Source organism: Biomphalaria glabrata, chromosome 1 (genome assembly GCF_947242115.1).
Source record: "Biomphalaria glabrata chromosome 1, xgBioGlab47.1, whole genome shotgun sequence".
In the NCBI taxonomy this organism is placed as follows: domain Eukaryota; kingdom Metazoa; phylum Mollusca; class Gastropoda; family Planorbidae; genus Biomphalaria; species Biomphalaria glabrata.
Genome location: NC_074711.1, coordinates 74,937,300 through 74,950,552, shown reverse-complemented (window position 1 = coordinate 74,950,552; position 13,253 = coordinate 74,937,300). Strand labels below are relative to the sequence as shown.

Below are 13,253 nucleotides of genomic sequence, written 5' to 3'. Positions count from 1 at the left end.
GCTATTTATTTGTAATCTCGAGACGCTGCAGCGCTTTCAGCCTTTTTCCTACTTCTGGAGTGGTTACCATCTGCTATCCAGGACGCCCCCTCCCCTTATGTTTGTCCTCCAAGTGCTTTAAGCTCAGGAGTGAATAACTTCTATACAATTATTAGGAAAAACTCGGGAAGATAAAAAACAAACAAAATTAAAATAGGTTTTTGTGTTCAAGGGCAAAGAGAATATTAGAGGTCAACAATGTACCTGGTCTTCCAATGAAATTATCAACGTGAACAAATCAGAAGTTTACATGTAGACTTTATTCTTGTATGTTTTTGGACTTACCGTTTCATATTCTTCTTCTTGTTTTAGATGTAGATAAATGAATTTCACTGCCTCCACTGTCTTGTGTATCTCTGGCGTCATCTTAAACTCCAGGGACTCGTTTCCGTCGTCAGCTTCCCCACCTCCTGCGTTGTCATCAGGCACTTGTGCTGGTCTGCCGATGTAAGTATCCCCACTGCTGCACCCCTGAGAGCCGTTTCTATCCCCCTTGCGGCCCAGAGATCCCAGCCTGCAGTGAGGGTGGTGGACCTCACTCAGCTCAAGAACTTCGTTCCTGCGTGGCAAAGGGATAGCGATTCTCCTGGGATCAGGGGAGGAGTTAAAAGAAGGCGGGGGTGAGAGCGTCTTTTCCTGCCAACGCTTCATATGCTCCGGGCGTTTGATGAGAAGAAACCTGGGAAGCTCTCGGAGAAACACGACCCTTATCCAGTACGGCATTGTGTGGGTCCTGGGAGTCCTATAGTTTCTGTTGATGATGACCACTGTGGAGAAGATAGCGATGAGGTTCATGATGAACGTGAAGAGGAGGTACTTGGCGATGAGGGGTATGGTCAGAGATGGAGGAAGGATCTTGGAGACTAGCAGCAGGAAGACTACCAAAGCTAGAAGAACTGAAATACACAAAGTGATCTTCTCTCCAGCATCAGCTGGAAGAGCAAACACGCAGATGCTGACAAAAGAGATGAGTACGCAGGGGATGATCAGATTGACTGTATAAAAGAGCGTCTTCCGTCTCAGGACGAACTCAAAGATGATAAGCTCCTTCACATCTCCAGTGACCTTATCCTTGATGGTGACAATCTTGCCAGGGCAGTCGATGATGTCCCAGCTGCCGCTCTTGAGGTAATCCGTCAGATCCAGCTTGTTCATGTTGAGATAGAAGGTGTACTTCAGGGCGTTACCCTTGTGTGTCCAAGAGCCAAACTTCATCTCGCACTTTTGCTGGTCGAACGGGAAGTACATGACGTCAATGGAGCATGAGCTGTGGTAGATGGCCGGAGGAATCCAATTTATTTTAGAGTCATGATACAGGACACAGTTAGATTTATAGGTCACCTCATAGTTGCCATCAGCACTGAAAACAGAGAAATATCTTCTTAACAGACTTTGAATAAGGGAAGAGTTGTTTTTTACAACTGTACATTAAACATTATAATTAATATGTTGAAATTGTCCATGGATGCCTGGGAAATTTGTTGGATGTAAGAGAATAAAAAAAAACAACAAAAACAACTTTAGTCAAATGTAAAGAACAATCTTACAAGCTTAATCCCTGTTATCAAGCTAAAATCTTCCTTTGGAACTTAAGCATACATACAATTCATTATTCTTGATATACAAAAAATATATTTTACGAAGGTAGACTTTCAGCTACATACAATTATTCTCTGTCATGCAATAAGCGACAAGAGACAATCTGATGTTGATTTATTATTATTTAAAGGTAAGTAACACTAGAGACAACGTTTGCAAAACATTTGTGAAAAAAATCAATTTTCATTTAGAGCACTTTTATAGGAAATACTTCAACAAAGCAATGGTATACATGACTTGATTGTACACATAAAGAAAGAGAAATGTTTGAGGTAAATATATATTGATTTCTTTTTTATCAATAGCCAGATTTACGAATTCAATACCTTTATGTATATGAAAATAAATAAAAGCAAGATGTTTCCGAGACTTATGTATGTTCATGTTAGAACAATTCTAGTTTAGCTTAAGGTTTTACTATAGTAAAATGACAGAGCTTTTTTAAAGTCACTTTTAATACATTAAAAAATGGGATTTAAAATAATAAATACTTGTTTTTAATCTAAACACAGGTGGACATTCCAACCTATTGCTTTACGATGCTTCTTGATTTCCTGAATTTTTTTTTTTAATCTTTGTTCTTATCATGATGTCAGTGTATCATCAAAAATACTGAATAATTCTATAAAAAAACATGCCAAAGGGTGTTTTGGTACAAGCTTAACTTTAAATACTTTAATTTAATTATTTTATTTCAAACTCACTTGTTGAACAAAACAAAATCAGGCACCCAGACTTTCTCTGGTTTTATCCGTATAGAGTCTATGTTCCCGTATGTAGCTGGGTCCCAACCAAGCTGGTAGTCCCGCCAATACTGAAGATAGCAGAAACACCAATGTTAGATTTATGAGATACAATAGGTTAGGATACTTCATTCTTTTGATACTGCCACATTTAGTCAGTCATTCTTTTCATACTGTCACATATAGTCATTCTTTTCATACTGTCACGTATAGTCATTCTTTTCATACTGTCACGTATAGTCATTCTTGTCATACTGTCACACATAATCAGTCATTCTTTTCATACTGTCACATATAGTGATTTTACGATATATTCTTAAAGTTGAATTTTATTTTTTTTATATATATTTTTTGACAAAAAAGAAATAGTTTGCATACGAAATCAATCTTAATTGGACTATTTCAATTAACTGTGCGCGCAAACAAACACTCAGTCACACACACACAAATAGAACTTATTAACTTTTTATTTTGAATAGAGGAGTTTTCGTAGAAAGTAGAGAACTAATGAAACTTATTATAATGAACTTTTGTTGAACTTGGTTATTGGTCAAGAGAATACACACACACACACACACACAAACACTTGAACACATCTTAAAGATTGGGAATGTTTAATTTTTCTTGTTTTGATCTAGAAAATTACGGGCTGTGGTCATCTACTGACGTATTGAAGTAACTACGTTAATCTACTGACATATTTAAGTTAATCTATTGACATATTTAAGTTAATCTACTGACATATTAAAGTTAATCTACTGATGAGGAATTTTAAAGGAAAAGAGTGAAAAAACGACCAATCAAACTACTTCGGAATGTCACACGATTTCCAAACTTTTTTTTTGTTTTTATAAAAGTCAGTTGACATTTAAATTTTACTGTCAGTGACTCGTTTGACACTTGCCTTTTTTTTCAGGAGATAATTGGAATCGAAGAAAGAAGGGAAAAAAAGGACCAATTTAGACGTTAGACGTTGAAGGTTAAAGGGCAACAGTGAAGGCCAAAAAGTGTCCGTGATATTTGTCACTTTGCCAGTATTTCATCCATCATGTCGGTCCACTTGCCACGTCAGCTCAAGTCTTCAGCGCCCTCCCCTCCCACCTCCCCTCCCTGCCTGTGTTGTCGCTAAGGATGCGGAAGGAGACGAGCAGTGGGCAAGCCTGTGTATTAAGGCGCTCTTGTTCCGTCCTGATGTAACAAACAATGAAGCGTGGAGGGCGGGGTAATCGCGCAGATCATGGGGCGCTCAGCGCGAGAGATCGAATCTTTAGTTTATTTACGCATGACTTGATGAAGATGATGCTCACTCTACCGCCTCCACCTCCGCTGCTCTGGTTACTTCAGTTTAATTGAAAACAAACAAATATTGAAGGTTAAAGTCATGTTTAAATCGGGGCTATTTTGTATGCAATGAAGATTTTGTTATTTCATGTATTCAGCTTATCGTGTTTCATTTTGTCTGTATGAATTGTTGACATTGATGCTGCAAATGTAATGTTTCGTTTAGAACAGGGAGCAATGAAACAAAGCCCTGGTCAAGTTTGAGTTTCTTAAATAGCTTTATTTAGTGGCACGTATTTAATCTTTTTTTTTTAAAGCTCCTATATCTAATGAGGGTGATTTTCATTTAATAGTATTGCGAAGGGCCCATTGATACATACACACACACAACGACACAAAGTGGGCACATTAAAACACACACACACACAACGACACAAAGAGGGCCTATTGAAACACACACAAACACACACACAACGACACAAAGGGGACACATTAAAACAAACACACACACAACGACACAAAGAGGGCCTATTGAAACACACACACCAGGACTCACAGAACGTTACAAGACTCACAATTTGCAGCCAGACGTTGGTCTTCATAACTTGATTGACTTCATCCTGGACACAAAAAAAAAGTTCAATAATCGATTAGAAACGGATAAGCATAGTTCGCCAAAGGTAAATGTTTTTTGTTCATCTTATCATCTTATGAATTACATTATGAAAACTTACATGTTAATGTTTATATTTGTTAATCTTATCTATTCTTTTCTTTTAAAAAAAGATAATTACGTCCTACGCTTTTTATGTGTCAATCTAGTCAGGCATGTTAATCAATGACTTAAAAAATTCTGCTAAGTCGTTAGTTTTCCTGGCTGATTCAGGCAAATCATTCCATTGTCTAATGGCACTAGGGAAGAAATAGCACTTGTTCGAATTTGTTCTAGCATATGAAATAAGAAATGAGCCTCTTTGTAAAAGTGTGTTGTAGGCACATTGCTTTTACATAGAAAAAAAAAAGGAAATAAAAATAGTGCTATATGTGTCAACCATTATCAATTGTTTGTCCAGTAAAACATTTTCCATTTTAATTATCACATTTGCCTAATTCATTGATCATGCCATAACACCTATTTTAAAATGCTAGCATTACCCAGTGGCGTTGATTTCTTCCCTAACTCTATGTGAAGAGGATAAGGTTTGCCTCAATTAAAACTTGTGGTTTAATCCAAAGATGCTACATCATTTCTTTCAAAATCAATCATTAGCCCACATCTCAAACAAAACACGAACCAAAAAAAGGTTGGCCTAAATTTACATCTATTTTACAACTTGTCTACACATTCTCTTTGCCCACACATTCTCTTTGCCCATACATTCTAGTAACCCTGAAGCGCTGGGTTGAAATAGTTGATGGCTTCTATATTATTTATTTTGGTTGGAATTGTTTTTTCTCACTTCCACTTCACAGGGCCAGCATTACAACACTCCCTCACTAATACTTTTGGCCTATCTCTTCTTTTGAAAACGTTGAATAGACTCTATTTTTGTTTGTCGGAAACTTTTTTTTTCTGGCGTCTCGCGCACCGTTACGCTCTTATTCCGCCCTCCTTTCCAGAGCACGTGAATTCCAGTATTCTCGATCTGCAACACAAATTTGAAAAAGTCCTACATACAGTTTTTTTAAAACTTATGATGAGTCAAGGAGTCATTTAATGTTAGTTTGCGTAAAGTCTATATATAGTTGAAAACATAATATAATTATATTATCATATTTGTACATACTAGGTGGTGCAAACTACCTCTCCAATGCGTTAATTCCTTGTTTTTTTTTTGTGTAAGGTTATATTTACAGATAATAAAAATGTAATTGTTGTTTTTTTTTACAAAGCTTATATCAACTCACTTTGTGTGTCTGTCTGTCTGTCTGTCTGGCCAAAAGTTTGTACAAGTAATTACTTCCACACCTATTCTTGGATCAAGCTAAAATTTTGCATAATTATTATTTTTACCTGACAACACAAGAATCAATAAAAAAAAAACTATTAGTAAATTAGCTATTGTTAATAAATTACTTTGTTTGTAATCTCAAACAAGGGGAAGAAATATATACTTGACTGAAATGGTGGTATAAGCTGAATTAGTCCCCTTTATATTAGGCTGCCGTTTTAGGCTTAGTGAAAACAGACATGAAATAGAAACAATAAATACCTATAGAAATTTCAAGTTTATAGACTCTTCACTAGCAGACTCATTACCACGTTAGCTTGAGAAGCCTGAGAAGACTTGAGCCTTGCGTTCCAATTCAGGTTGTTTCCCCCTTTTTCTAAAATCTATTTATATAAATGCTTTTTTATTGTTAGTCTAGATCTATTACAAATGTAATTACATGAGTGATCCAAACTAATTGATACAAGTACACTTAATAAAAGCTTTTTTTTGTTTTAAAGTACTTTTTAATGTTTTTCTTGTTGTTTTTATTTTAATAAAGACATCATTAATTGGCTGCGAGTTCAAACACATCCTTTTAATGAGGTGAATTTAATTTGAGATACTTTGAGCATCAACAAGTAATTCGAATGTCCATTTCTTCAACTCTCCAACTATATATTTCCCATGTAAATGGGAATAAAGTGCCAGATTTTACCCAGTCGCTCACATACAAATTATAGAATTTACTGTATCTGGTATAACAAGTTTTCATGTTTGCTTAATAAATTTTTTTTATATAATTCTATAAAGGAATGTAGTATGTAATCGAAAGAAGCTTCCCAAATGGATCAATCTCAATTCTATAACTATTTAAAGTGTATATCAACTTAGAAACATTTAAACACGGGAAGAATTAATAACATCTAGCATTAATCATACTCATAAAAATGATGTTATAATAATATTAATGTTATCTATTGTAATGCTAAAAGGATAATCTAATTTTAGACGAGGTAGCGCGATGACATTTAGAATGATGACGGTTTTCTGTGGTGTGATGATGTACAGAACAAATCTAACAAGAAAAAACGTATAAAATACTTTTAAAAAAACAACACCTAAGCTTATATAAATAGCAGTGTTGTATCAATTAGTTTGGATCAGTCATGTAATACAATTTGTAATAGATCTAGACAAACAATAATAAATCTGTGCGATAACAAATATTTTTACCAATTGTTTTTGTCCACTTAGTGAGGTTGTGACAGAGCGTCGCCTGAATTTGCGGGACATGTTCTCCGACAAAATAAACAACGCATACCAAGAGTTGCGATGACATGGGGGCCAATACGAGGAAAGCGCAAACAGGGACGTCCTCCTATAATTCGGCGCCACACCTTCATGGAGGACCTCAGAGAAGAGGATACCAGGTGGTAACTTAGAAGAGACTTCAGACTTTGCCAGTGACAGATTTTTGTGGAGACAGCTTGCCGCCCAATGCACCGAACAGCGCTAGAGTATCTAAATCTAAGTAAGCTTTTTGTTAAGCATAATTTCATGCTTTTAGTTTTCAAGTTCAATATCTTCCCTTGTTCGAGATACCAACCAAAATAACTAATTACCAATAGATATTTAACTAATTTTTTTTTTCAATTAATCTTGTTTTATCAAGTAAAAGAAATAATTTTGCAAGATTTCAGCTTGGTTCAAGATTGTGCGTGGGAGAAATAACGTGTACAAATTTTTTTATCAAACGGACAGACAGACAGACAGAGTTGGTTGACAAGCTTTGTAAACATAGAAACCAAACATCGTAAAAAGGTGTTACCGATAGATACTGCTCGGACATTCATGGAGTCACTGACTAGGCATATTAGTTGCTCTTTGATTGACCCAGTTTGTTTAGACTACTAAAGCTAGTTTTTGACAACGAAATAAATATCTTTGAACATTATTCACACAACCGGTTATTACTCCTGAAACCATGTGTGTGTTAGAATACAAGTTTCCAATATAAACAAAAAATATAATACAAAACAACAACTCTCATATTTATTTTGCTAATTAAAAAAAATGTTAATTTTCGATATAATAATTTTCTACAGATTTTCAATACTATAAACATTTTTGTCCTGAAACACTGCAGACAACTTTAATATCTATAATTTATTCTGATACAGAGAGATGTCAACCCAAGCGTTTGATAGACTTCAGTTTGTTTCATAAAGAGATGGGAAACTTCCAAGCATAATTTTTGAAAAAAAAAAAAAATCAAATTTAACACACACACACAAAATATACAAAATAGAATTTTGAAAGCAAATTTATTCTCGGATGTTTTATAGACTGACGCCAGGAGGAAGATCAATAAAGCGAATGCTAGAGCTAGGTTTGGCCGAGTAGCGTAAATAGCCTACATTCTATTTATGAATACCTAATGCTGAAAAGAAATACCTCAGTGTTGACATTTTGTCATGAAACGTGACTCAGAAATAAAAAGTTTCCCTTTCAGACCTTGCGATCTCTGGGCCAAATGATGTAAAAGTCATCTGTTTCTGTGGCCCACAATTAACGAGGGTGTTATGTGGCCAGCACAACGACCAACCGCTTTTACTTTTCCCCAACTAATGTCAGGTACCCATTGGAGCTGAGTGGACTCAGAGGCGCCCAAAGATCCCGAAATTAGAAATCATAGTCTTTACCAGGATTCGAACCCGGGACTTCCTGCAAGTGGAAAGTTCTTCAGAATAATAAATTGTCACGCGAAGTACTGCAAGAAGGAAGTGCGTCTTCAGAATAATAAATTGTCACGCGAAGTACTGCAAGGGGAAAGTGCGTCTCCAGAATAATAAAAGTGTCACGCAAAGTCCTGCAAGGGTAAAGTGCGTCTCCTGAATAGTAAAGTGTCACGCGAAGTCCTGCAAGGGGAAAGAGATAGATTGTACTGTAATTCTCTAGAAATGGAAAAAGAATTTTTCGGATTCATCAGAAATGATGTTTAAAATGCGAATGTACAGAAAAATAGACATTCTTTGTAATTTCAATGCATAACAAGGAATATTGTACTTTGAACTAATGGTTTCAACGTTATAATAGAAGACTTCATAGTAAAATAAGGAAAACAACTATCACATATACTTTATAGATCAGGACAGAGTTCCAATAATACAGTTGGAAACCCAAAATAGGCCAAAATTCACTACAGAATGAAACGAAAAAAGAACAGACAGAAAAGATTTAAGAATGTAGTACTACTATGTGTCACGGCTGTGACAGAATTAGTCACAGCTGTAGTATTTTGGAAGCTACAGAAATGTCCGAATCCAGGTTCAATGAAATCTTAAGGTGAACCAGGGCCGGACTGGCTATATGGGCATTCGGGCAAATGTCCGGTGGGCCGGTAACCAAATGGGCCTGTAGGGCCATCGAAAGGCATCCTTTTAGAGCCAACTCACTTAGAGATCAAAAAGCAACATAAGGCCTAGAATTCTTTTAAAGATATGAAATTCACTGTATGCATGCATACAGTTATCTATACATTATCAAATTTAACATAATGATTATGATGACAGGTATGATTGGATGCCCATCATATAATATGCAATTTTTGGGCCTCACTGTATAGAAATGCCCGGTCCGATTTTGACACCCAGTCCCCCCCCCCCCCGTTGAAAAATATTCATTTTCAGCTTTATGAAAAGGTGATGACCCAGACAATATAGTTGGCAGGATTGTCTCTGTATCTAGATTCGATTAAATTAAATGTATGTGCTTTGAAGAAGTTGATATGATTGAAAATAATTAAGAAATCTCTGTATCAATGTATACCTATAGTATTTTGAAGCAAATTTTGGATGGAGATTAAATGAAAAACCAAATGTATGCATTCATAAGAGAACCATATTGAAATACTTTTTAATTAGTATATTATTTCAAATTCGCAAAATACTTTATTCTTCTCTGGATTGCGACATATTAAAGGAGATTCTAAGACATATTAAGTTCTAGTAACTGATCCGGGTAGAATGTAACAATGCTGGCACTGCGGACTGGACCAGCATAGGTCTGATAAGTGTTCTTCCGGAAATGTCGCTCCGAACCAAGTTAACCCCGTAATGGAAGGAGCGGTATCCCAAGTTATGCCCAAGGGACTAAAGGGTGACAATTGAGCAATGGCTGAAGAGTAATGGCTTCTTTCTGGTGCAAAGGGGCTCCAAGAGGTCGCCAAAGAAAAACACCAAAACTACCAAAACATTGGGTGAGGCCGAGGTGGTGGAGGTAGAGGCCCAGGGTAGTAAAAACTTCAAGCTGAATAAGAGATTCCGCTATAGAGATCGTGTGAGATCGGCGCCTAGGTCTCCAATTAAATTAAAAAGGAAGAAATGCATGTCTCTGCTCTCGTCTGGGGATATATTTGCGCGCCCAAGAGACGAGGAGGATGTGAGTCCAAGCCAACAGCGGTTGGATGTCAGCACCGGGGAGATCCCTGAGACTCCTCCCCTTGTAATAGTTGAACTGGATAGCCCTACGCCGTCCAAGCTATTAAATAGCTAATAGAAATGTATCTATTCCAATGACAATTTCTCAATAACCTTGACTGCTCAACAGTATTATATGGTCTGGACGAGGATGCGTTAACCTCTTTGTCTTGTGTGTTATTGTAAGTGAAAATATAATCTGAATAAACCACATAAAAAATATTGAAAGCTTCCATATCAAATAAAGACAGTTCCTTTCGAAAGAATCCAATATCAAAGACTTCGTTCGTGTACGAACATGTGTCTACAACAGAAGAAAGTGGACGTCCTGGTGATCGTCAGGTTTGTTAAACTTAATTGTTGTGAAAACAAGTCACGTGACGTTTTTGTCTGATGTGTTTTTGACAATGTAAACTCTTCTACTGAATAAAAAAAAATATTGAAAGCAAATCAAGAAGCCAATTAAATTCGATTAGTGAGATAGGTACACACACGCACCCCAATAGAAAAACAAACGGAGTTCCGATGAGTCTTCATAATTTTCTAAGACTCATCACTGGAAAACCACATAAGGCTGCAGATCACAAGCCTGACTCACAGTTTGTTGATAGCTGTGTGATGCTCGATAACATTGACTCCTTGGACTAGTTCAAGATTTTAGAAATTCGTCTTTGGAAAACGGAACTTGAGATGACAACTGACTTCCTACTGTGTTTGATAAACAACGAACTGTCTGAACATAAACTGTACAACATTCCTACCCTCGGAAGTCTTTATCAAATTGTTCTGTCTTCTGTAGAAAATGCTAATGTAATCAATTTTACAGAATTAAAAAAAAAGTATCAATGACTATCTTTAGATTTTGCTTCTAGATTCTTAAAAGTAGGCCAACAGAAAGCAAAGATTTAAGAGTTATACGTTTGGTCATCGTCTTAGTAGTCATATTGAAATAGTGTATATACATTATAGTAACAACGTGACCAATACTAAAGATTCCGTCGTAGATGTTAATAGATATATCACCAAGAATTAAAGGGTATCAAGTTATCTATGGATTTTAAACCCAGCGCTCGAAATACAGGTTACACAATCTGTCTGTGGCATTTTACGTCTCGTGAGACGATCTTTTCCCTTTGCAACTTCTTGCGTGACTAAAGAGGCCAATCCTTGATACACAGCTGCGATCACAGGTTGGGCATATAAAATCACCAGGCGCCGTTGCATTTTCACCCTTCTTTCTGCTTCTGTTGTGTATGACATCTGCAATCTGTGACCCTTCCTTTATGCTCTCTCTCCATGTGGATCTGTCCAGTGCCACCTCTTCCCAGTTGCCAGTGTCGATTTTGAAGAGCTTCATGTCGCGTTTGCATACATCCGTATAACGTAAAAGTGGGCGACCAGCGGCTCTCCTGCCTTCAATTAGATCGCCATACAGGATGTCCTGTGGAAGTCGACCTACTGGCATTCTACGAACGTGGCCAAGCCAGCCAAGGCGTCTGCTGCTGATAACAGAGCGGATGTCCTGGCATCCTGCTCTATGTAGCACTTCCTCATTTGTTATCTTATCTTGCCACCTTATTTTAAAGATCCGCCTTAGGCATCGGAGGTGGAAGACATTCAGCTTTTTTTCCTGCCATGAGTAGGTTGACCATGTTTCACTTCCGTACAGCAAGGTGCTCAACACACAGGTCCGGTAGACTAGGGCTTTAGTACTGCTAGTCAGCAATATGTTGTCCCAGACTCTTTTCTGCAACCGTGACATGGTGGCCATTGCCTTGGCTATCCTGTTGTTTATGTCTTTATCCAGTAGAGTGTTGTTGGATATGATGGAGCCAAGGTAACAAAAGTGATCAACAATTTCTAGTGGTTGGCCATTAATGCTTACTTGAGGTGCAGTGTTTGTGTTTTGGACAAGTATCTTAGTCTTGCTTTGACTGATGTTTAAGCCGAACTTCTGGCAAGCAGCAGATAGTTTGTCAACCATGGACTGTAGCTGAATATCAGAATCAGCCACAATAGCTGCATCATCAGCATACAGGAGTTCCCTGACGAGTAGCTTCCTAACCTTGGTTTTTGCCCGCAGCCTTGATACATTAAATAGTTTTCCAGAGGATCTTGTATGGAGAAACACACCTTCGTTTATGTCGCTGTACGCATAATGCAGTAGACAGGAGAAGAATATGCCAAACAGAGTAGGTGCGAGCACACATCCCTGCTTGACACCACTGCAAACCTCAAAAGGTGCTGATTGGGCTCCATTGAATTTGACAGTACATTTAGTTTCCTCGTGAAAACATTCAATTAACTTCAGTAGTTTGGGAGGGCAACCTATTTTCCTCAGGAGTTTGAAAAGGCCACTTCTGCTGACCATGTCAAAAGCTTTAGTCAGATCGACAAAAACAATGTAAAGGGGTCTGTCTCTCTCTCTAAATTTCTCCTGCAGTAGTCGTAGAGAAGATATCATGTCTATAGTGGACCTACCACTCCTGAATCCACACTGAGACTCTGGGTAGACTCTAGAAGCTATCACTTGCAGCCTGGATAGTGCCACTCTAGCAAAGATCTTGCCCACTATACTGAGGAGAGAGATACCCCTATAGTTGTTGCAATCACTCCGATCCCCTTTGTTCTTGTATATTGTGACTATAGTTGCGTCACGCATGTCCTGTGGGACATGACCTGTTTCCCAACAGCGGCAGAGGAGAATATAGAGTTCAGGGAGCAGGAGTGATTCGTTGACTTTCACTACTTCCACTGGGATACCATCACTCCCAGGAGATTTTCTATTTTTTAAGCAGTTAATGGCTTTTTTGAGGTCACTAAGGCTCGGAAGCTCATCTAGGCATTCCAGTACTGGAAGATCTGGTAGAGAAGCCAGGGCGACATCGTCTACTGTATTCTGTGTGGCATAGACTTCGAGGTAGTGTTCTGTCCATCGTTCTAGCTGCTTGGTTTGATCTGTAATTTTTTCTCCTGATTTGGATAGAAGGGGGGCAGGCTTAGACGCTGCTGGACCCAGGGCCGCTTTAATGACATCAAATAGAGCTTTGCTATTTCCTGAGTGGAGACTGTCTTGGATTCTGTTGCAGGTATCCCTCCAGAAGTTGTTAGCACATTTTCTAGCCATTTGTTTTGCCTCTTTATTAGCACTTTTGAAGGCCTCCAGAGATTTTGGATTA

The 13,253-nt window shown here is 37.6% G+C and overlaps 1 protein-coding gene across 1 annotated transcript in view; it reads right to left on the bottom strand.

Annotated features, from left to right (window-relative positions):
• Nucleotides 1-13,253, bottom strand: part of LOC106064645 (acetylcholine receptor subunit beta-like 1) — a 65,316-nt gene that overhangs the window by 2,701 nt on the left and 49,362 nt on the right. The window contains exons 3-5 of the mRNA XM_056014272.1: nt 4,238-4,282; nt 2,343-2,452; nt 325-1,399 (exon numbers count right to left, since the gene is read on the bottom strand). Coding sequence (XP_055870247.1) covers nt 325-1,399; nt 2,343-2,452; nt 4,238-4,282 — 1,230 coding nt within the window. The remainder of the gene's footprint in view (nt 1-324; nt 1,400-2,342; nt 2,453-4,237; nt 4,283-13,253) is intronic.